General features: G+C 39.1%; 1 protein-coding gene across 2 annotated transcripts in view; it reads right to left on the bottom strand.

Moving 5' to 3' along the window:
- Positions 1 to 474: 474 nt before the first annotated feature.
- The window catches only part of SLC36A4 (solute carrier family 36 member 4), a 39,606-nt gene continuing 17,002 nt past the window's right edge, over positions 475 to 23,078 (bottom strand). For both annotated transcript variants that reach the window (XM_061405989.1, XM_061405990.1), the window contains 5 exons: positions 22,201 to 22,428; positions 19,536 to 19,634; positions 14,974 to 15,143; positions 7,846 to 8,015; positions 475 to 2,393 (listed from right to left, as the gene is read on the bottom strand). In XM_061405989.1, coding sequence (XP_061261973.1) covers positions 2,086 to 2,393; positions 7,846 to 8,015; positions 14,974 to 15,143; positions 19,536 to 19,634; positions 22,201 to 22,428 — 975 coding nt within the window. In that variant the 3' untranslated portion in view covers positions 475 to 2,085. The remainder of the gene's footprint in view (positions 2,394 to 7,845; positions 8,016 to 14,973; positions 15,144 to 19,535; positions 19,635 to 22,200; positions 22,429 to 23,078) is intronic.

Here is a 23,078-nt window from a genome sequence, read left to right as displayed (position 1 = left end):
ATAGTGTTTCTTGTTAAGAACTAGAACTGTTCTCCACCTCTTCCTTTCTGCATTTCAACCTGACTCTGAAAATATACTCAACATTTGTTCACAATAAATTAAAATTTATATATTGCTATGATTAACCATTTGATATTTCACTAAAGTTGATACATTTCATAAAGAAAATAAACAAAGGCAAAACTACAAAAATAAAATTTCACACAGACTAGAAATATTATCTGAGACAGCTGACAAAAACTCTAATAGTGCTTTGTATCAAATAATAGTTTTCAAGTCACTTTATACCAAACTACATATCTTAAAAAAAATACCTAATTTACTCTTATATTCAAGGTTATATAACATTAGCTTCAATGGCAATTACTTTTCCTAAAATTTCTTCCACATTTTCCCAACATGACTAAAGGTTCAACACAACAGATTTGACATAAAAGTGTCATAAATAATTATTGGTGATTCTTGACGCAAATGTTTTAAGTTTAATGCTGATGAATTTGTACCAAAACAAAGCTTCTGATATACCTTTAGGATTATGCTCAAGTCTATGATGTAAGCAAAAAATACTTGAACGGACATTTACATACAAAAATAGAGACTATATACACTGCAGTGATCTTGGTGATATCTTTCACCAACCTGACTAAAAAATTCAATGAGTTTTAAATTATGATTTAAAAAAAAATTAAGATTCTCAATTTTAAATTTAACCATTTTCATCTTTCATGCCTACTGAGATTCTTTGTTTTGGTTAATAACTGGACTTGAAAAATATGGAGGAATAGAATAGAATGCATTTCTCTGGAAGAAGCCTGGAGCTCTCAGTATTTAACAGTTTATTATTATCTCAATTTTCCCTTGGCTTGAATCTTTCTCTTATTTGCCCATGCGGAGCAATAGAAGGCTCTGATGAGGAAGGCCATAAGGCCAGAAAGAGGGCACAGGTCCTGTATCATGCCAGGTGCCTCCTTTTTTGTCATTAGGAAAGATGGCACCTACAAACCTGCTGCTGCTGCTAAGTCACTTCAGTCGTGCCTGACTCTGTGCGACCCCATAGATGGCAGCCCACCAGGCTCCCCCGTCCCTGGGATTCTCCAGGCAAGAGTACTGGAGTGGGCTGCCATTGCCTTCTCCACCTACAAACCTAGAAAGGAAGAAACAGTAAGGACAGCTAAAGCCACACACAGGACAGCTGGGCACTGTCCACCTGCCAGAAGCTGAACCAGCAAGGTGCTTCTACTGGTTCATTAAAGCGCTGCTTCTGCCCCACGGCTGTGCTGCAGGCTTTTCAGAGCTCCCTGACTGTCTTCTCAGGTCACATGCACTTGGCAAACATCATATTAAACCGACTTAACACTAAAGTTGAACTGAACATAATTTATTCTTTTTCTAGGATGTGACATGAAAGATAAAAAATCCTGGACCAGGAATCCAAAGATCATGTTCTCTTGATCTCAAGCTGAGTGGTCTCAATCAAGTTAACTTTAACCATCCTGGGTATCTATTTCCACATGTAAAAAAAAAAAAAAAAACAAGGGAATTTGTATTCCACAACTTTTAAAGTCTCTTTCAAATCTGGTTGAAACAGTAAATCAGACTCTTGCACAGGTCCTCTTGATTGGGGGATTTTCTGATGCTTACATCATGGCTAATGAAGGTTTTTCTAAACTTCCAAAGGGTAAATGTAAGTATCTGGCTCTCTAATAAAAACACAACTGAGATATTTCTATACTAACATGAAGGATACTTTGAAATTCATTAGGGTGGTCAGATTTCAGCTACCTATACCTTCTTCTTTAATTCTTTTAATGCTGAAACCCTGTTCTCTCCTCAACCAGGTGACAAAAGAACAGCATGGAGGTAAAAGACAGAATCTCGGTTGAATCATCTCTGACTGAAAGACAAGTAATAGAGTATTTCTTTAATTATTTAACATTTTAATCTTTTCAATTTTCAAAACTAAAATTTTTGAAATTGCTGCTAATACTTAAAACCAAGAAATATGTTGTAGCTTATCAGTACCGCCAACGTGTCCTAGTGGTTCTTAAATCATTTTGAAACCGGAGACTCATCTCTCTGCTCCTACTATTTCAAACCCGATGTAAAGCATGTGGAATTCAAATTTAAAGAGGGGCCGTGTGGAGTGCTAGTGATAGCTCTGGGAGTAGGATAAATAATTTCTTCAACAGTTACATATGTCCCTAATAAGAAACCAACAACCCCAGTGAACACGATGGAAACGTTCTTCAGGACCATCCATATACTGTAGTGCTCCTTAGAGAACGTGAGAATTTCAACCAGGGGCGGCAGGATCAGGGCCAGCGTGCTGCTGCTCACAGCTCCGACGAACGCGATCACAATGTCTAAACGAGGAATGAGGATTGCGCCGGCACCTAGAAAATTGAAAATACAAATTTTCCTTATGTAAATATGTAATACCTACGTAAACACTAACTGCAGATACTTTCAACACATTAAAATTAACTGATGCAAGTAGGCACTATGAGACTATTGCTTGCGGAAGCATCTGTCATGTTTTGTTCTGAGCTAAAAATGAAAATAAAGAAAGAAACCAAAACACTGAGTGATGTTTCTCAGAGTTTGACTTATCAATAGGGCTTCTTACATAAACAACTTTTAATTTTTGCTATGAGGTTTTGGGTAAAGAATGCATATTCTGCCATTAAGCTCATTCTATAAAACACAAAATCTGGGCTGGTATGGTATAAACAAATGGTTAAATCAAAGAGAAGAGATAACTATTTCTTACATTAGAATTCCAATTAACCAAAATAGAAGAAACCATGGAAACAGAAAATCATTATTAAGTAAACACTACAGTAATAACTGTTGCAGGAAAAGTCAATGAAGGATCCTAAAATTAATGGGCAAAAGGCTCAGACAACAAAGAATTTTCCTGCAATGCAGGAGACCTGGGTTGGATCCCTGGGTCAGAAAATCCCCTGGAGAAGGAAATGGCAACTCACTCCAGTATTCTTGCCTGGAATATCCAATGGATGGAGGAGCCTGGCAGGCTACAGTCCATGGAGTTGCAAAGAGTTGGACACAACTGAGCGACTAACACTTTACACTTTTTTTTTTTAAACACCAACTGTATAACAACAGGAAATACCCCTATTAAAAACTCATTAATTATAAAGGGAAAAAAAGAGCACCTTTACTGTGAAGACACCTGACAGACACCACCTTAACCAAGTGATCAAAGTTAACATCAGCAGTCATAAGCCATGATATGATGTACTGAGAAGTGCAAAGCATCACCTGTGGATTCTTGTTAAAGATGCTTAACTTCAACCTAATCAGAAGAAAGCATCACACAAGTCTACACTGAAGGAAATTCTACAGCATTACTGACACTTCAAAGATGTCAAGGTTAAATGAAGACCAAAAAAGATAACTGTCAAGACTGGCGGAGTCTAGCAGACTTGACAACTAAATTCAAGCGGGACCTTGAATTGGCTCCTGGATCAGAAAAAGGGAAAACCAGTGAAAGCAAAATGACGTCTGCAGATGAGTCAGCAGCATTTTATCGATGTTAATTTCCTGGCTTTAACAGTTGTGGTATGTAAGCTACTAACATTAGAGGAAACAGAGTAAAGGGTTTATGGTAATTCTACTGTCTTGTACAGCTTTTCTAAGCTATTTAAAAATGAAAAGATAAAAAAAATTATGCACCATTATTGTCAGCAGGATTTTATGCCAAGCTATTGACAAGTTTTCTGCAAGTTTTGATCCAGCACTTTTTTTATCTTATCTTACCAAAAGGTATCAACAGAAGGTTTGCAAAAATCGAGACATATTCTTTCTCTGAATTGTCCTTAAATCATTGAATGATTTGTGAAGGGTTGGAGCTGCCACCAGAAATAGTAGCTAAGTTTGCTGGCATGCAAGCTGTGACAACTCTATCACCGCCGCCACCAAAGATGGCTATGTAAGCACAGTTCAGCTGCGAGGACTCTAATTATGTATGTGTCGGTGTTTCTTTCCTTGTCTTCAAAAGCTATCAGTTTTCTCACTATTCTTTGTCATCCTTCTATTTCCAAGGTTACTTTCCTTTGCTTTTCTTTTTCCTGCATGTTTGTCTCTTACTGAACTTTCTGTGGGGGTGTGTGTGTGTGTGTGTAATTTAACTCATGCTCTTTGTAATTAAGTTTCGGGATTCTGGTCTACTGGTTTCTTTACTTCTTAACTGTTAGTTTATGGTTTCTCGCTCCCCATATTCTCTTTGTGGCTCTCGATATTTTTCCAGGAGGATGTGGCATTAATTTGGAACTACCACATTTCTTAGAACCACACACTTTTTATTTACATTATTATGAAAGCTAAAATCCTAAAAAAGTTATTTTGAAATCATAAACATAGCTGCACTTCTACAAGACTGAAGGACAATAAATCTTCCTAAGGTAAATAATGTGAAGTTGGAACTCTAAACTAGAAATACTTTATAAAGTGAATCCTTGTTTAATGGATGTGTGCTATACCATTTAACATTTCTCTCAAAGGAAGTATAAAGCATGACTCTCAATCACAACAGAACATTTCAGAACCCATTGGCTTTTATCCATTTTGTGAAAAAATACTTATAGTAGATGGCAGTATTTAAAAGGACAACCAGACCAACACAACTACCACCTTGTCATCTAAAGAGCCTTTCATTTTGGAGTCTATTTTTTGTTACTAATGTTTTCCAATAGGCCAAGTTGTTATGAGTAAAAGTATTTTGGAAAAGCATCTGGAGAAACACTATAGTATTTTAGAATTTATTTATTCAGACTAAAATTTCATTTACCAAATGCTTTTAAATCATGAAATTTATCAATTAGATAAAGTCATTCTTTAAATGTTATATAACCAATATATATTTGCTAATGAAAATGGCTTAAAATGTTATTTGATAATGTTAGTAGAGAAGAAAGTGAAATATATATATTTTAGGCAAATCTGACATAGAAGAACTCAAAAATCACAAAAATAGTAAGTCAAAGGATAACTTGGATAAGGATAATTTATTCATTACAAATATTCACTACAGGATTACTATAAATATGCTACCCTTTGTCATTTACAGACAGTTATTATGAAGACATCTAGTAAGTACTAATTAATCTTATTCAGCATTTCCAAAAACTATATTATAGAGGAAAAGAATGTATCCTTAAGGTACAAAGTTGTCTCTGACGTGGAAAAAAAAGCAATGGCAAAAAAGGTCCATTTTCTTGCATCTTAATGGTAAAAGCAGATATATCAGAGAAAAAAGTAAAATGCTTGCTACTATAGCATCAACAACACTCTAGCTCATAAATCTGTTTTAGAACTTATTTATTTTTAGTTTTGGTTGCACTGGGTCTTCAGTGCTGCACGCAGGCTTTCTCTAGTTGCAGCACACAAATTTAAATTGCACAAACAGTGAATGATCCTCTCCATATACCTACTGACTCTAAGATAGAATACTAGGGCACAGCGTGGTACTTATTTTCAGCTATTGTGACAAGGAACTTAAATGGTTCTGGTACTTCTTCTTAGTATTCTACAAACTACCAAAGATTTATGCTTTATGTAGTCACAGTTTACTAAAAGAAGAAAGCATACTCTCAAATCCAAGGGTATTTAACATATTCTGTAGGTTCAATTCAAACAGGGGATCAAAATACTGGTTTGAAACCAAAATTTAGCAGCTTTTTCTACAGGTTTGCCTTTAAAATAAAAGGCATTTACTGCAGTCCATGGTGGCCTCTGGCCAGTTGCTGGTCACTCTTCTCTCTTACCTGTGTAACGCCTACCTAGCAGGTAAGGGTCTACAGGGAACACGCAGGAAGAGCCTGACCCATCCTTTCAAGCTTTTGATTCCATGAAGAAGATGCTGTGAAAGGGCGATTCCATACTAAATGGAGACCGAGACATAACACACAACCCAAGCTGATGAGCCCCACAGTCTGCAGATCTGCCCTCCCAAGCTGATGAGCCCCACAGTCTGCAGGTCTGCCCTGCAGACGTGGCCGAGCACCTGGAAAGGACTGTGGGGCCTGAAAGGCGCACACCCAGCGGGACCTCCACTCCCCCTGCTGGCGCTGCACAGCCCGCTCCTCAGACAGGACAAGGTCCCGCCAGCTCTCGACACACCCGTCAGTAAAGAGTCCTGCCCAGGACATTTTCAGGTGCTTTGGATAACGGATACAAAACAGGTCTGTCATGAACATCGGTTGACTTTAACTTGAAGGACCTGCCAAAGATTTAAATGCAGGTCAGTGTCCAACCATGTGTCTCAATGAAGTAGAAGGGCATATGACATGGTCTGTGTTCTCTGTGTCCAAAGCATGCTGTAAATATAGCCCTCACATATGGTTAAACAGGCTTCTCTATTTTTAACTAAAAGAAAGCAGCAACAAAGAACAGGCTGCAACTCTTGGTGCTATGTACTCAGCCCTTGAGAAAAAGCCCTGGCTTGTGGGAATAAACTCCTGGAGGTAGAGGTGCAGTCTGGTCTGGACTGCAGCAGACAGGGAGCTCAACATAACAGCAGCCAATGTGCAGAAGTGGGTGAAGTTATTAAAATTCAGTAGCTAACCTTAAAAGGAGACATGCATTCAGAATAGAACTGCCTTACATCTCCTGATAGAAGGACTTTGCCTGAAATATGTCTTTTTATTTAGTACAGCTGTCAAAATGTCAATAAAAGTAATGTGTAAAGAATATTCTAAAACATTTTAAAATAATTTTTCCACCTGGGTGTTTCATTAGACAATGGAGTATGGGTTTACTGACTTCATTCCTCAATGTGAGTTCCCTTATTAGTTGACATATTTCATTTAAATAATTGCTTCGAAAAGTATGTCTTATCTTCTTTATCTACTTTGCCCAGCTTTGCTGTTTCCCTGAACAAAATATAATACACCCAATTCTTTAAATCTAGGCATAAGCTGCACCCCAAGGTGCTCAATGCAATTTACAGAGTTACCCAGAATTTCTAGTTCTACCATTCTCTAACCTCGAATGGGCCAAGATAGTTACTCAAATCTTCTCGAGAATTTCCAAAGCTGCTTACCCCCAGTCACCAGTCATCTCGTCCTTGGTATCATCCTAGGCAATCCCATCAGATAGGTCAGTGGGGCAATCATCTTTCTCTTTGCAATTATAATAAAAGTGGTGATAATAATGATAGTATTAACAGCAACTTCTAACCACTTTGTTCATATTTTTAAATGTCTCAAAGATGGTTTGTAACTTAAGACCCAGCAAGGAAGTGGGAGGCCTGAGTTTTGAACCGTCACGTCACTGAGAGTGCTACACCAAACGAAAGGCCCCTCTCCACGAGTCTGCATGATTAATTCTACCTTGTGGGGCATTTTATAATATGCAACTATAATAAGAGATTATACACACTCCTTCCAATAGTAAGTAAAATAAGCCACTAAAACTGTTAAAGACCAAAACAGAACAAAACCCATTTGTATAGGGAGTCATGGAGAGCTGAACTGTTAAATACACAAAAGTTAGCAGATATAAAAAACCTCAGGAAAACTAGAAAGCCAAAGCAAAATGTTATCAACCATATAAAGAGTCGCTTATGCATCTGATTTAAATATATATTTCAATCATGAGTGATATTATTTTGAAAATAATAATTAGGTTACTTGTTTTACATGTGATAGGATCTGATTTATGATTTTCTTCTATATCAGTAGAATAACAGAATTTTAAACCAAAATGTATCTAGTTAGGTGAACAAAATTATTTCAAAAATATAAAAAATATACTTTAAGTAGCTTCATTAGAAGAAATTCAACAATAAAAATCATTATGATATAAGTATGCAGTGATACTTACAAGTAATAGTAACCAAGAAGGACCTTATTGCAAATTCATAGATTTGCTTCCATTTAGCATGAAATCTGGATGTGATCACAGGGATAATTATCTCTGCTGGAACATAGAACTGAATTGAATATGTCACAAAGATGCCGAAGGAATACAGAATTTTCACTGATTGATATAACCTGTTAAAAAATTTTCAAAATTTAGTCATTCTTTCATTTCCAGCTTTACTGACATTTAACTAACCAATGAAATTATAAGACATTTAAAATCTACAACATGATGATTTGATACACATTGTGAAAGAGTTCCCACAAACAGAATTAATTAACAAACACATCCATCACCTCATATATTTGCCTATTTTTTTATGTTTTGGTGGGAACACCGATTCTACTCTCAGCACATTTCAATCATACAATACAGTAATATCAACCACTGCTGCTTCAGTGGTTCACTGCTAAGTCGCTTCAGTCGTGTCTGACTCTGTGCGACCCCATAGACGGCAGCCCACCAGGCTTTCCTGTCCCTGGGATTCTCCAGGCAAGAACACTGGAGTGGGTTGCCATTTCCTTCTCCAATGCATGAAAGTGAAAAGGGAAAGTGAAGTCGCTCAGTCGGGCCGACTCTTAGCGATCCCATGGACTGCAGCCTACCAGGTTCCTCCGTCCATGGGATTTTCCAGGTAAGAGTACTGGACTGGGGTGCCATTGCCTTCTCCAATATCAACCACAGTCACCACATTATACATTAGATACTCAGACCTTATTCATCTTTTAACCAAAAGCTTGTATTGTTTTACCAAACTCTTCTCTTTTCCCCCATCTACCAGCCCCTGGCAAACACCAATCCATTCTCTGTTTATCTAAGTCATAATAAAAATAAAAGAAATAAAATGGATATAACCAAAATAAAAAGAAAGTTAGATTCATATTAAGACAACGTGCATGAGCAAAAACAAGACAACATGCATGAACCCAGCGGGCACTATGCTGAGTGAACACGCCGGGGAGAAAAAGACAAACACTGCATGATATCACGAATATGTCAAGATTACAAACAGTTTTCCTAAACAGCTGCCAAACAAGAAGGAATTCGATTAAGCCTCCTTCTATAATGTATCCATCCTGGGAGTGAATGAGGAAGAAGAAAGCTGAGTGGAAACAGATTTGAAAACACTACAAACAGCAAAATTAAGGAAAGAAGGAAGGCCTTAGGGCTAGGAACAGTACAAACTTACTATTAAAAAGACCTCAAGATATATTTCTCACCTTGATGTTTTAAAGTTTAAACATAAATGGTCAAGCTATTGAAATGTACAAAATAACCAAAAGACTCCTGCTTCATATGCTTTGATACATAATTTTGGAGAATTGAATATTCTTATCAGTTTATTAGTACAGTCCTTTTTTCTAATTATCTTTTAACTTACATGTTTTAAAAATATAATTAACAATATATCTAAAACTATATCATTAAGCATATAGGTAGAATAACTTTTCTATTGGTATAAAACAAATTATATAAGTTAAGAATCTGGTTATTATTAACACCACTCAGTAATATTAATTATATGTAATTACTATCATTGGCTATTACCCAGAGTAAAAATGGGAAATAAAATGGTCAGTATCTTTTTAGAAGCTGGTATATTTGTTAAGGATCCATCAGAGAGTAATACAGAAATCAGTGTTAAAGAGAAGCATTACAGTCTTTTAAAATTAACTATTCTGTTTTTATTTTTGTTTCAAGAACCCCCTAATTTCTATGTTTCGTATCTATAATTTCAAGCACTCTGTTTTTCTATACTCAACTTTCCTACATGTTTATCAACCTTTGTTCTCATTTTGGTTTTAAGCATGTATCTGTGGTAATTGTCCATATGTACTAATCTTGGCCATATATACTAATAGTTTCAGAAATTTAATACTATTTACTGTGATGAAAAAAGAAGACAGACAGAGGAAAGGAAAGGCAGAGGTCATTTCAGCCAGGATTCCTAGGTATAGGCAACTTTCATATTGGAAGAGTATCATTAAGAATTTCTGAGGGCGAGAATGGAAGAAATAGTTCAGAATATACAAATCTTTTTTATCCTGTTTCCTTATATTTCTCTACATCTTTATTTACTGTGCCTCTTGGTGATTCCATTCTTGCCTAAACATTTTCATCTTAGGTAACAAATTCCTCAGAAGTCAACTCTCAGATTTCCTGGTAGGATCAATTAAGACAGCTTGATTATCTGACACTATTTGTCAGCTATATTTCCCAGAATATTCAACCTCCTAGTTCCTGTATGCTACAAACAGGAACTCAGACTTAAGATGTTTTTCTGTTTTGTGGGGAATGTGAAGTCCCAGTTCACTTATCTAAATAAATTAAAATATCTACCCCACGTCTTCCCTGTTCTTACATGCTTCTCTCCTGTTTGAATTTTCCAATCCAATGTGTGCTTCAAAAGGATTCCATGTGTGAGACGGAAGACGTCACTTTCCTGCTTCTCAAGGTCTGTTTATCTGAAAACTTAATATACCCTTGATATCTCTTAGGAGAAGAATATCTGCTATTTGGGTTACTCAAGTGGAAATCCTAGAAAAACACTGCCGAAACATCATTCAATTAAGGCTAGCAGTTACAAGGGAAATGCTTTTATACCTAGAATACTATTTAATGAATATTTTAAGTGCTGAGTAATGTGCTATTTTACGGAGATGCATCACAAACCCAGAGATGCAGGGTTTCTGCCTCAAGGTGCTCATTTCTAGCTCAGAACTGTGAATTTACTTGATTGTTTAGTCGTTCAGTCATGTCTGACTCTGTGAGGCTCCATGGACTGTAGCCTGCCAGGCTCCAAGAACACTCGAGTCTGTTACCATTTCCTTCTCCAAGGGATCTTCCCGACCCAAGGTTTGAACCTGTGTCTCCTGTGTCTTCTGCATTGCAGGATGTCCTTTAACCCCTGAGCCCTCGGGGAAGCCCAATTTATTTTATTATAATCTTTAAAATATACCCTTTACTTCAAAAGCTAAATGCACTACATTAAACAATATCACTCATAACTAGTTTTAAAAGATGATGCCTCACTAAGATTGAAGGTAATAAGTAATTAATAACGTGGAGTCTCTCTAATCCATACTTGCTTTATTCTGAGGCTGCTCTCTAATTCAACCTTTTCTTGTAGGAATACCCCACATGAACTTTGAGACTTTAAGTCAACGTGGCATCAAAAGCCCTTTACAGCTTCTCATGGCTGGTAGCTGGGTTCCCTAGGCTCCTGTGACAGTCATTGGCTTTCATATCTGAGGCAGGAATTAGGTGGGCTCCTGCTTACATTTCTTGGGACCAAAAAAAAAAAAAATGGGCTTCAGGCTGGACACTCTACAGCTAGCCTCCTGTTTGCATTTCCTGAGACAGGAGATAGGGGGGACTCCAGATTATGTATTTACAACCAGCCTCCTCTTTGCACTTTGAAATAGAAATAACAACAGAAACAGCCAGGCTATGTCTTCTGTGGACACCTTAAGGTAACAGTCATGGCAGAAGCAGAGAGGGGCTAAACCCTGTTTGCGTAAAGGATCAAGAGGTCATATATTTCCCATCCTTGGGGCAAGGGAGACACTGAACATGTACACAAAAGCTCCTCGGGGTCAAAGGAGAGGGCACCCCCCCTTAGTATGTAATGCCAAGGCTGCCTGGCATCCACTGGAAAATGGATTCCAGCCCAGGATTGGCGGGCTACAGTCCATGGTGTTGCACATGCCTATGGGGAAGGGTCCTGGGGTAAGTCAGGTGTGGAAAAAGAAACCAGATAATTGGCCCAAAGTAAACAAAGACCCAGAAGAACTGCCCTATATGAATGCCTTACCTGCCTCTTGGCAGCGCTCCCTATCGCTAAGGGGGACACCCCACCCCTTCCCTCCAGGTGTGCATCTCTGCCTCACATCTATCTCAGCTACACAAAGTTTCTCCACTGGGCCCTCGCACTTGTGATTGTGTTATGTGTCTAATAATAAACTTTGTATCTCTTTTCACAGTTTTTGCCTCCATGAGAAATGCACTTCAATGGGGGCAAGAGCTTCTAGCCTCTAACCCTTGCTGATCTAGTGGCTAGTTTCATCCAGGCTGCTGCTGCTGCTGCTAAGTCGCTTCAGTCGTGTCTGACTCTGTGTGACCCCACAGACGGCAGCCTACCAGGCTCCCCCGTCCCTGGGATTCTCCAGGCAAGAACACTGGAGTGGGTTACCCTTTCCTTCTCCAATGCATGAAAGTGAAAAGTGAAAGTGAAGTCACTCAGTCGTGTCTGACTCTTAGCGACCCCATGGACTGCAGCCTACCAGGCTCCTCCGTCCATGGGATCCTCCAGGCAAGAGTACTGGAGTAGGGTGCTTCATCCAGCCTACCCAGGTTCAATTTCTGGGCAGGGAACTAAGATCTCGCTTCACATCACTGCTCACTGCTGCCTCTACAAGATCAATACCCAGCCAATAAAGAGTACATTACACATTCCCTAAACTGCTCAGCCTATTGCCTGAAGCACAGGAAGGGGAGGGAAGAAGGGACTCATACATAGCAATTCAAGATAGGAATCTCTGAGATAACCCCATGATTATCCTAGTCCAAACTTATTATTTTGGAAGATTATCATTATAAAAGACAACCGCCTTCTCTCCAGTATCCCTCAACCATGGCTAGTATTTTAACCATCCTAGTGGCAGAGAACTCACTTCTCAATGCAGATGTAAGAGACGGGGGGGGCGGGGCAGGTGGTTTGGGTTTGATCACTAGGTTGGGAAGATCCCCTAGAGAAGGGTATGACAAGACACTCCAGTATTCTTTCCACAGACAGAGAAGCCTGGTGGGCTACAGTCCATGGGGTTGCTAAGAGTCAGACATGACTGAAGCAACTGAGCATGCACGAACAATTGCAGACCATAAGGAAATAGACTGTAAGCCAGAAAAGGCATGTCTCCACAAGAAGGTGTTACTCAACATCGGTTCTCTAAAGGGGAGTACCTTGACTTGCTTTCCTGTTTTGTACAGATTTTTGTTTCCAAGGATACAAGGCTCCCCTCTTCTAAATAAAAAGCAGGTGTCTAACCAGGTTTTCCTGAATAGAAACTATGATCTTGTCGACTAAAAAAACAGTCACAACCTGAAAGTGGAGAGTTGTTTTATTTGATGGTCTGTTTTTAATGAAGGCTTATAATGAGTTCCTTTCTAACTGGGGAGCCATAGCAATTAGGGAACAAGGCAAAGGTGGGAAGTGGATGCAGAAAAAGGGAAGGATTCATTAGAGCTACTGCAGGGACAGTACCACCCCCTTGAGGTTTAGCTGTGAAAACCAAAAGCATGCCCTCCACCTCCGTGTCCACTGCTACTTCGCCAGGTTCCTAGCTCCCTGCGGAGAGGAGCGTCTCAACCTGACACGCAGGCACTCCCACCTCTGTATCTTCCCCCTTAAGGCTTTCTTTAGATACGTTCATGAATAAGGGTAGGGGAGGATTCTGAGATCGTTTCCCCACCTATATCTTATAGTACTTGTCAAATTTACTTATAAATTTGCTTTTAGGATTTAGTCTAAACATTACTTCAAGTGGAGAAATGTATCATTCTGTTTTCTAGACACTGTACTATCTTTGAAAGAGAAACTAAACTACCATAATTCTTAGCCTTGATCCTCTTATATTAAGCTATTTGTCTATACTCCATACTAAACTATTACAAAAAAGAAAAAAAGGAGCACTTTTGAAGGAAAAAAATTTATATTATCAACTATAAAATAGGTTAATGAAATAAATGCCAAACAACCACATGTCTTGTTTGTAGGCATGTCTCCAGCTTGAAACAAATGTATAACACTGAGACGGTTCCATCTCGGAATGCCTTCCTAAATATATCATAGCTAAAGTAGAACTGTAATTTAAAAACCAAAGATAAACACACTGCATATGTGAGACTTGTGCAACCTGGAAACTATTCTAGGTACTTTCTCCCTATCATAAATGGTTCCCTACAAACACTTGTTCTAACAATATCCTGGACTCCAATGAGGACCCAGGATTCAAATGACTACTGAATAGCAATCAAACTCTCATCAGGAAGCCAGTCAAAATATTTAAATTTAAGGTTTCACAGACTTCCATCCAAACAGCTAAAGGAGCAGCATGATATTAGGTCAATATTTATTCTTTGCATTTATCAAAACTAAGGAGTTACTTTCCATTTCATAAATAAGGGAGCAAGTCTACATCATAATCACCACCAGTATCTTTATTAAATCTCCAAAGATCAATCTCTGGAAGAAGATAAAGACTCTATATATTGCTTCATTTAGCAGAATATGGTTCTAATATTAAAGAGAATATTAAGATGCCCCACACTATTTACAGTTGACCCTTGATCAATGCAGGGGTTGGGGTCTGACCCTGCATATAACTTCTGATTCCCCCCAAACTTAGCTACTAATAGCCTACTACTGACTAGAAGCCTTACTGACAGTCAATTAACTAATATCTTGTATGCTACAGGTACAGCTACATATATTTTATAGATTCATGACATACCTTTTTTATATTTCTAGGCTATGTAGTTTCTGAGTTTTTTCAAATTGTCATGAATCTCAAAAATTTTTCTAACGTGTTAATTGAAAAAAATCCATATAAGTGGACCCATGCAGTTCAAACCCCTGTTGTTCGAGGGTCACCTGTGTGACGTGTCCTGTGCTCAGAAAGGACTGAGGCACACACGGTATGAAAGCTGATCGTGAAAACCTTGAGGGCCACAGTGACGGGTTAGATGATTTTATCAGAAACCCAGAATGTTAGATTTTTGGCAGCAAGGATAAGTATTAAATTTTTTATTAAAGTGAGTCCATATTAAAAGAGTTCATGTTTCGCTTGTTATCCAAATTTGGAACAACCTGTAATTTTTAATCTTTTAAAAATATGCCACAAAAATCTGTAAAATCAGATCATCTCCTCTGAAGATTATGAAAAAATTTAGATTACACAAATAAAGAGACCACAGTAAGGATTTTAAATCTTTAAATCATAAAACTAAAAATACACCTTTATCATAAAACACTAGTAAATTATATTTATAAAATATACAAATTAGGTTTACAAACTCTTGTCTACCTACCACACATCCTGGGGAAGATTTAAAGTTATGCTGCCTTTGATATCATCGTGGAAACACATATATCCTAAAGTAGCTAATGATACATACAGCGCTGTGACAATCCCCATGCCAATATTCAATGCTTGGGGGAAGCGTTTTGATTCTTTCATTTGATTTTCCAGTGGAAGGACCTAAGAAGAGAATGCAAGTAAATGAAAACAATATAGCATCTGCCTGACAGGTGCCCAAATTAATCTTTCTATAGTATATACAACACGTAATTGTTGATGTATTTTTCTAAATATTACATATTTTTTCAGACTACAGATTTTTTAAATTCCTAAAATAAAAAGATTTGAAATCAGCTCTTAATACACAAAACTGTCAGCTTTTTTTAACAAATAAACTTTCTACTTCAGAATAATTTCAGATTCACAGAAAAGATACAGAGATAAACAGAAGACTCCCTTATACTCCTGACCAATTTCTCCTTTAATTAACATTTTACACAACTGAAGTACATGTGTTATAACTAAGAACCAATATTGGGACATTACAATTAAACTCCAAAATTTATTTGGATTTCACCAGTTTTCCCATAAATGTCCTTTTTCTGCTCCAGGGTCCTGGCCAGGACAGCCCCTTGCCTTCTGCCATCATGTGTCCTCAGTCTCCTCTGGTCTGGGGCAGTTGGTTGATCCTTCCTTACTGTTGATTACCTTGACAGTTTTGAGGAGCATGGTATGTATTTGGCACACTGCCCCTCTATTAATTGTCTGATGTCTTCCTCATGGCTAGATTGGGATTATAGGTTTCATAAAAGTACACCATGGAAGTGCGATGCCCTTCTTATCACACATGCTGTCAACATGCTTTATCGCTGGTGAAGTTCATTTTGATCCCCTGGTTAAGGCAGTGTTTGCCAGTAAAGTTCTGCTTATAAAGTTCTTTCCTTCCTCTTCCTCATACTCTATTCATTAGAAGTAAATCACTACAGGCAGCCCACACTCCAGGGACTGGGGGATTAACTTACAACTCCTTGAGCATAGTATCTACATAAGCTACTTGGAAATCTGCCCTATGTACTTATTTATTTAATCACATATTTGCATTCATAGGGATTCATATATATTTGTTTTATAGTTTACTACCGCTGAAGGCAATGGCACCCCACTCCAGTACTCTTGCCTGGAAAATCCCATGGATGGAGGAGCCTGGTGGGCTACAGTCCATGGGGTCGCTAAGAGTCAGACATGACTGAGCGACTTCACTTTCACTTTTCACTTTCATGCATTGGAGAAGGAAATGGCAACCCACTCCAGTGTTCTTGCCTGGAGAATCCCAGGGACGGGGAGCCTGGTGGGCTGCCGTCTATGGGGTTGCACAGAGTCGGACCCGACTGAAGCGACTTAGCAGCATTTTGCTACTACTATCATTCCAGCTTTGCTCATCATGACTTCTATCAGGTGAGGTCCTTTGTCCTTTTGATGTGCATCTATTCTTTTGTTTTGTGAGCACTTCCATACTTTCTGGCAGGGCTTCCCAGCTGGCACTAGTGGGTAAAGAACCTGCCTGCCAATGCAGGACATGTAAGAGATGAGGGTTCAATCCCTGGGTCAGAAAGGTCCCCTGGAGAAGGAAATGGCAACCCACTCCAATATTCTTGCCTGGAAAACTCCATGGACAGGAATCTGGCAGGCTACAGTCCATGGGGTTTCAGAGTCAGACACAACTGTGCAGCTAACACACACACACACACACACACTCTGGCACCACAGTATGCTCCAGATACACCTTGAATTTCCTTGCTTCCGTCCTGTAAGCAGCCATTTCTCCAAAGAACTTTGTTTCCTTTGCTGGAAAATCAGATTTAGAACTCAAGATCTGGGCACTAAGCGGGCTCAGTGCTCCTGGGTACCACTGCTTTCTGCTCTCTCAGCAGACAGAGTTAGTAGGTACATGCACACATACTGACCCAAGTACACACATCTACAACTGATTCTCTATCCAACTGTATCTGTCGTCTGTCAATTTAATGAGATGAATGTGTGAAGTGTGAAAGTCACTCAGTCGTGTCTGACTCTTTGCAACCCCATGGACTCCTCTGTCCATTGAATACTCTACGCCAGAATACTGGAGTGGATAGCCTTTCCCTTCTCCAGGGGATCTTCCCAACCCAGGAATCGAACACAGATCTCCCACATTGCAGGTGGATTCCTTACCATCTGAGCCACCAGGGAAGACCCAATGAGATGAATAAATATTTACATTATGGGGGGAAAAAGAAAACCTTAAAAAAAAGGAGGCTAATTTAAAAGTTTAATTTGTAGGCAAATCTTTGGAGGTTTTGGGCATACAAATCTGACCACACAGTAAAAGACACTAAGTTATAATAAGTATTTACTGAGTGCTTACAATGTGCCAGGTATTTTTCTAAAAGCTTTGCATGTAGGATCTCATATAGTCCTCACAATAACCTCGTGAGATAATAACTGATGTTATCTCCGCTCTTCAGGTGAGTTAGGTCAGTCCATATGAAAACTGTGAGTGATTAACAGAAAACAGAAGAGTGCACGAGTCCTATGCTCAGAGGAAACCCAGACTGAAAGGAGAAGCTCAAGTCAGGGGTGGCGCCAGTGCAGCCAGGAAAGCAGGAAGGGAAGGAAACGGACGCTACGGAGGCTCCACCTGCACGAAGCAGTGCCGCCTGTTTCACACGTAACCTCATTTATGGAGCTGATTTGGGGAAATACAAAAAGAAAACTCAATACGTCTTAGCTACTGGCTGGAATGGGGAAACCAAGGACACAGTGAAAAGAAATACTCCAGTGTTTCAAGTTTGAGCAACCAAAAGTAAACTAAAAGAAATAGAGAAATGAGAAAGTGAAACTGATTTTATATTAAAAAGAAAAAGTATGTGTCAGACTTCAGAGTTGTTGAATCTGAGATGTCAGAGGAACAACACTTAACTGGAAATGTCCAATAGCTTAACTACAGCTTACTAGTTAAAGCAGAAATGAAAATCTACAACACGGATAAATGGAGCTTCCAAGAATTAGTAAGAATTCTATAAAAGAGAATTCAGAGAGAGCAGAAACCCAACTAAAATCGCATAAAATTGTCTCAGTTCTATTTTGTCTGTGGTTCATACAAACAGATGTTTATCAGTGGTTCTGCTCCCACACCAAACATCAGTCTATGAAACATAAGCTACAGCCTTTCACTGTTCAGTTGCTAAGTCGTGTCTGACTCTGCGACCCCACGGAATGTAGCATGCCAGGCTTCTCTGTCCTTCACTATCTCCCTGAGTTTGCTCAAACTCACATCCATTGAGTCAGTGATGCCATCCAACCATCTCGTCCTCTGTTGCTCCCCTCTCCTCCTGCCCTCAATCTTTCCCAGCATCAGGGTCTGGGCCACTGGAGAAGGACCCAGTGGCCCAGGGAGAAGGGGATGGCAAACCACTCCAGTGTCCTTGCCCTGAGAACCCCATGAACAGTGTGAAAAGACAAAAAGACATGGGCTTTTGACCAAGATCAAATGTAGTATGGGGGCTTCCCAGGTGGCAGTGTCAAAGAATCCGCCTGCCAAACACAAGAGATGCAGGTTTGGTCTCTGGGTCGAGAAGATTGCCTTAAGTAGGAAATGGCAACCCAGTCCAGTATTCTTGCCCAAAAACTTCCATGGACAGAGGAGCCCAGCAGCTTACAGTCCATGGGGTCACAAAGAGTTGGACATGACCGACTGACTGAGCACACAAATAGCAATATCCTATTTTGCCCAGATCTATACGTTCCAGGCTTTCAATGAGTGGGAAACATCTTTTTTAATTTTTTGGCCACACTGCATGGCATTTGGCATCTTATCTCCCCAACCAGGGACCGAATCTGCACCCCCTGAACTGGAAGTTCAGCGTCTTAACCACTAGGCAACAAAGGTGTCCCTGAACTGGAAGCATCTTGAATGGAAATATTTAGGATCTCAGAATCCTCACGATGTTTGTATCTCTTGGTATTAGCTTCATGACAACATCATTTCACAAAACAAATATGATATGCATAAATCTAAAAAGAATGTATGTTTGACTCTTCTTATGTAATAGTAAACTTTATAACAATTTCAATTAATTTCTAGTAATCTACTCTATAAGATATGATGTTTGGGATCTGTCTAAATATAACCCAGACTTGACAGAGTAAAGTGAATATAGATCAGATAAAATTAACCATGAGTTAATGGTTTCTGAAGCTTGGTGACGCTTACAGAGGAGTTCATCACACTATATAGGTTTGAAAATTTTCACAACAAAATATTAAAAATAATCTATTCTAACGCTCTCATTTTACTTATTAAGAAAATTATCCAAGATAAAACATGGATGAACTCCTGGTTAGTAGAGGAACTAAACTGTAATTCAAGATTATCATACCAAAATGCAAATCATTTTCTAGGAATAAAAAAATAGAAATAACAACAACAAAAAAACCCAGAAACAGGAAAGAAAACCATGTATTTTTAAATGTAAGTAAGTCTCTGTGTTGACTTAAGATTTTAAAAAATAACAATAAAGACTAAATCCTTACCACTCCTATGCCTTCAAAAGCAAATACAGCAGTACCAAAAAAGAGGGGGTATTTTTTCCAACCAGCCACTATTGGAAGGTTGTGGAGATCTGGCATATTCTGGAGAAAGAAAGAAAAAATAACATAAGTTACTTACTTGTTTGAAACAATTTAAAGCAGAAGAGTGAAATCATATACTTATGAGCTTCACGCTAGCAAATGTGGATTACAAATGTGAATAATTCTTTCAATAAAAAGTTTAAGCATCCTATGTTAAAGGTAGCCAAGCTGTTTAGGATTTTACTGCCAGAAGCAATTGTCTCCCTCGAGCCCACACGTTCCAGTTGAGCTAAACGCTCCTGATTACCTGCTTCCACCTGTAAGGCCCAGGCTGTTCTCACTGGGCATGGCTCCTGCCACAGCAGAAAACACGCAAGCATATTCAACATCTGAGCTGAGGCCATACAATCAGTTATCAACCACTGCCGACAGTGTCCAGTGAAACTCGTTCCCACTCTACTTTCACTGCTCTTTTGGTTTCTAAGGCTGCCCAACTCTGGCCTTCTACCTCATAACCCTGCGTGGCTCCCGAGCTCTAGTCTCAGTGTTTTACTCTTTGACCTGACGATTGCCATCACCCTTATTATTTGTGCAGAAGCCTTGACTCTGGCTTCGATGTGGGTGCTGACTCATACAGCCTAGTTCCAACCCTCACTATCTGGAAACTTACAATCTGCACATCTTGTTCAAGATGTCTGGGTCCAAAGTGGCTACTCCCCAGCTACCCCAAGTCTCCTCACCACCCTGCGTTCTCTACTTCCCCAAGCTACCCCAAGTCTCCTCACCACCCTGTGTTCTCTGCCTTACCAGGCACGAAGCGGAATTCGAGGCTGATGAAAAGCATGAACAAAGACACTGAAGTGTGACAGCACAGGGATAACTGGGGAAATAAGAGAGGCCTAGAAAACCTTTATTTTCTTGGGCTCCAAAATCACTGCAGATGGTGACTGCAGCCATGAAATTAAAAGACTTGCTCCTTGGAAGGAAAGTTATGACCAACCTAGACAGCATATTACAAAGCAGAGACATTACTTTGCTGACAAAGGTCCCCCACCTAGTCAAAGCTATGGTTTTTCCGGTAGTCATGTGCAGATGTGAGAGTTGGACCATAAAGAAATCTGAGCGCAGAAGAACTGATGCTTTTCCAACAATGTGGTGTTAGAGAAGACTCTTGAGAGTCCCTTGGACTGCAAGGAGATCCAACCAGTCAATCCTAAAGGAAATCAGTCCTGAATATTCATTGGAAGGATTGATGTTGAAGCTGAAACTCCAATACTTTGGCCACCTCATGCGAAGAACTGACTCACTGGAAAAGACCCTGAAGCAGGGAAAGATTGAGGGCAGGAGGAGAAGGGGATGACAGAGGATGAGATGGTTGGATGGCATCACCAACTAGATGGACATAAGTTTGAGCAAGCTCCGGGAAGAGGTGATGGACAGGGAAGCCTGGCGTGCTGTGGTCCATGGGGTCGCAAAGAGTCGGACACAACTGAGCTACTGAACTGAGAAAACCTGAAGCACAAGCAGAACTGTGTGACATGATGGTGACACATGAGTAAAAACACGTTAGGATCAAAATGGAAAATTAAAATGTTTGGACTGCTGGATAATACTAAACTGTCCTTCAAGGCTCACAAACTCTACCTAAGGAACATACATTTCTGCTCCACTAACTCCTAGATGTCCAACTAAGGCGTCAGGAATTCTAGAAAATCTTATGAGGTCCTTCTGCTTCTCCTCTTCCACTCACATGTGCTATAACAACGAGTCCACAGGCTTTGGAATTCAGACAGGGCAAAAAAGAAACAGAGACTCATCATAGGAGAATTCATCATGGACTGCTAATGGAGATTTTAGGACAACTACTTTAGCAGCAATGTCTAAAAAGTCTAATTGCATCAGAAAAGAATAAAACAAGGATTCTCTACCTTTTTTGAGTCACTGGCCCCAGTGAGAGATGAAAGCTGTACAGCTGCCCAGTGGAAAACGCACATATACATACAGAAACACTAAATCTTATAAATAATTTTAAGGGATCTGTAGATCCCCTGGATCCCCTCAACAGACTATTTTAAGGAAACTGAGTTAAGTATCTCTAGACTACTGACGATGAACTCAGTTGTGGTTACTGCAGAAAGAGGTCACAGCCCAGGGTAGTGGCAGTGAGCTGAAGCGGTGGCGGCAAGTAAAGCTTCAGGCGTGAAAGAAAACCGTAACATCACAGCTAGACTCCCGTCTCCTAGGATTGGTTTAAGTCTTAAAGGAATAAACAAAACACTGATGAGTTCTTTATTTCATGTTAGGCAGTGCACTAAGGCAGGGTCCTGCATCGCACAACTCTAGTAGGGCAGGCATTACTACCTTCTGAGGCAATGCCATACAGCTCAGAAGCATACTGACCAAGATTCAAAACCAGATCTGACTACAAAGCCTATGCTTTCATCCTCTATGCCATACACTTCTTCAGCTAAGCAGTATCCCCCAAAAGAAAACCTGATTACCTCCTAGGTGACACATAGGAAGTAGGATCTGTACTTATCATCACTTTTACCTCTAAAGTAAAAAAAAAAAAAAAAGTTTACTTGTTAAAAAACATACGACACAGTTAAAAACATGTTATACTTACCCTAACAACGTACTGATAAATTATCACAAGACTGACAGCCATGGATATGTTGGCAAGGAATGAAAGCACAAACAGATTCTTGAGCTCACGAATGAAGACCAAAAGAATTAAAAATGGAAGAAAGCAAAGCATATATATCCTTAGGTCAATACTTCTTCTCTCACATGGACTTGATGAATTGGTACTATTCAAAACAAACACTTTACTCTCCAGGAACCCTTCATGAACCTATACAGGATTACCAGGAGAATAAGGAAGAAGGAAGACAAAAACTTCCATTAACTTATAAGCATGAAGGAGAAATATAAAGAAAACTATGATCTATATACACTCTATGATAAATTCCTTTGCAATAAATAAAATACATAGTTTCAAGACAATCTAGCAACCTAGAAATACATATATATATATATATATATATATAAGGATAATTAGAATAGTCTTCTTTGCAAAATAACTTTATCATACTGTGAAAACAAAGTTCACTAGAAACTTATGAGGACAGACTTGCTAATGCATTTCGAAGTTTTGTGACTGTGACACTCGTGATGACTGCAAAGGCTCAGTCTGCTTCTGAGATAATCAAAAGTAGAAGTATGCTTGTCTAGAATGGCCATTGGGTAGTCTATTAACACAGTTTGTTCAAAGCAGAAAACAATATCCAAGTGCCTTTTAGAAATGTACAGTAATCAAAATGAAACTCAGAAATCAGAGCCCAATTTTAAAGGTATTCTATAAAGCAACTGCTGATGAATTAGTATCACTGTCAATAAATATTTATTAAAAATCAGTTATCTTCTGCATGCTAGACAATAAATTTTTGTCAGAGCAAAAAGCTCCTATAAGATAAACCAACTTTACCTCAAAATTTATTCAGC

Source organism: Bos javanicus, chromosome 29 (assembly GCF_032452875.1).
Source record: "Bos javanicus breed banteng chromosome 29, ARS-OSU_banteng_1.0, whole genome shotgun sequence".
Taxonomy (NCBI): Eukaryota; Metazoa; Chordata; class Mammalia; order Artiodactyla; family Bovidae; genus Bos; species Bos javanicus.
The sequence above is the reverse complement of the archived record's forward strand: the minus strand, read 5'-3'. Positions and strand labels throughout refer to the sequence as shown.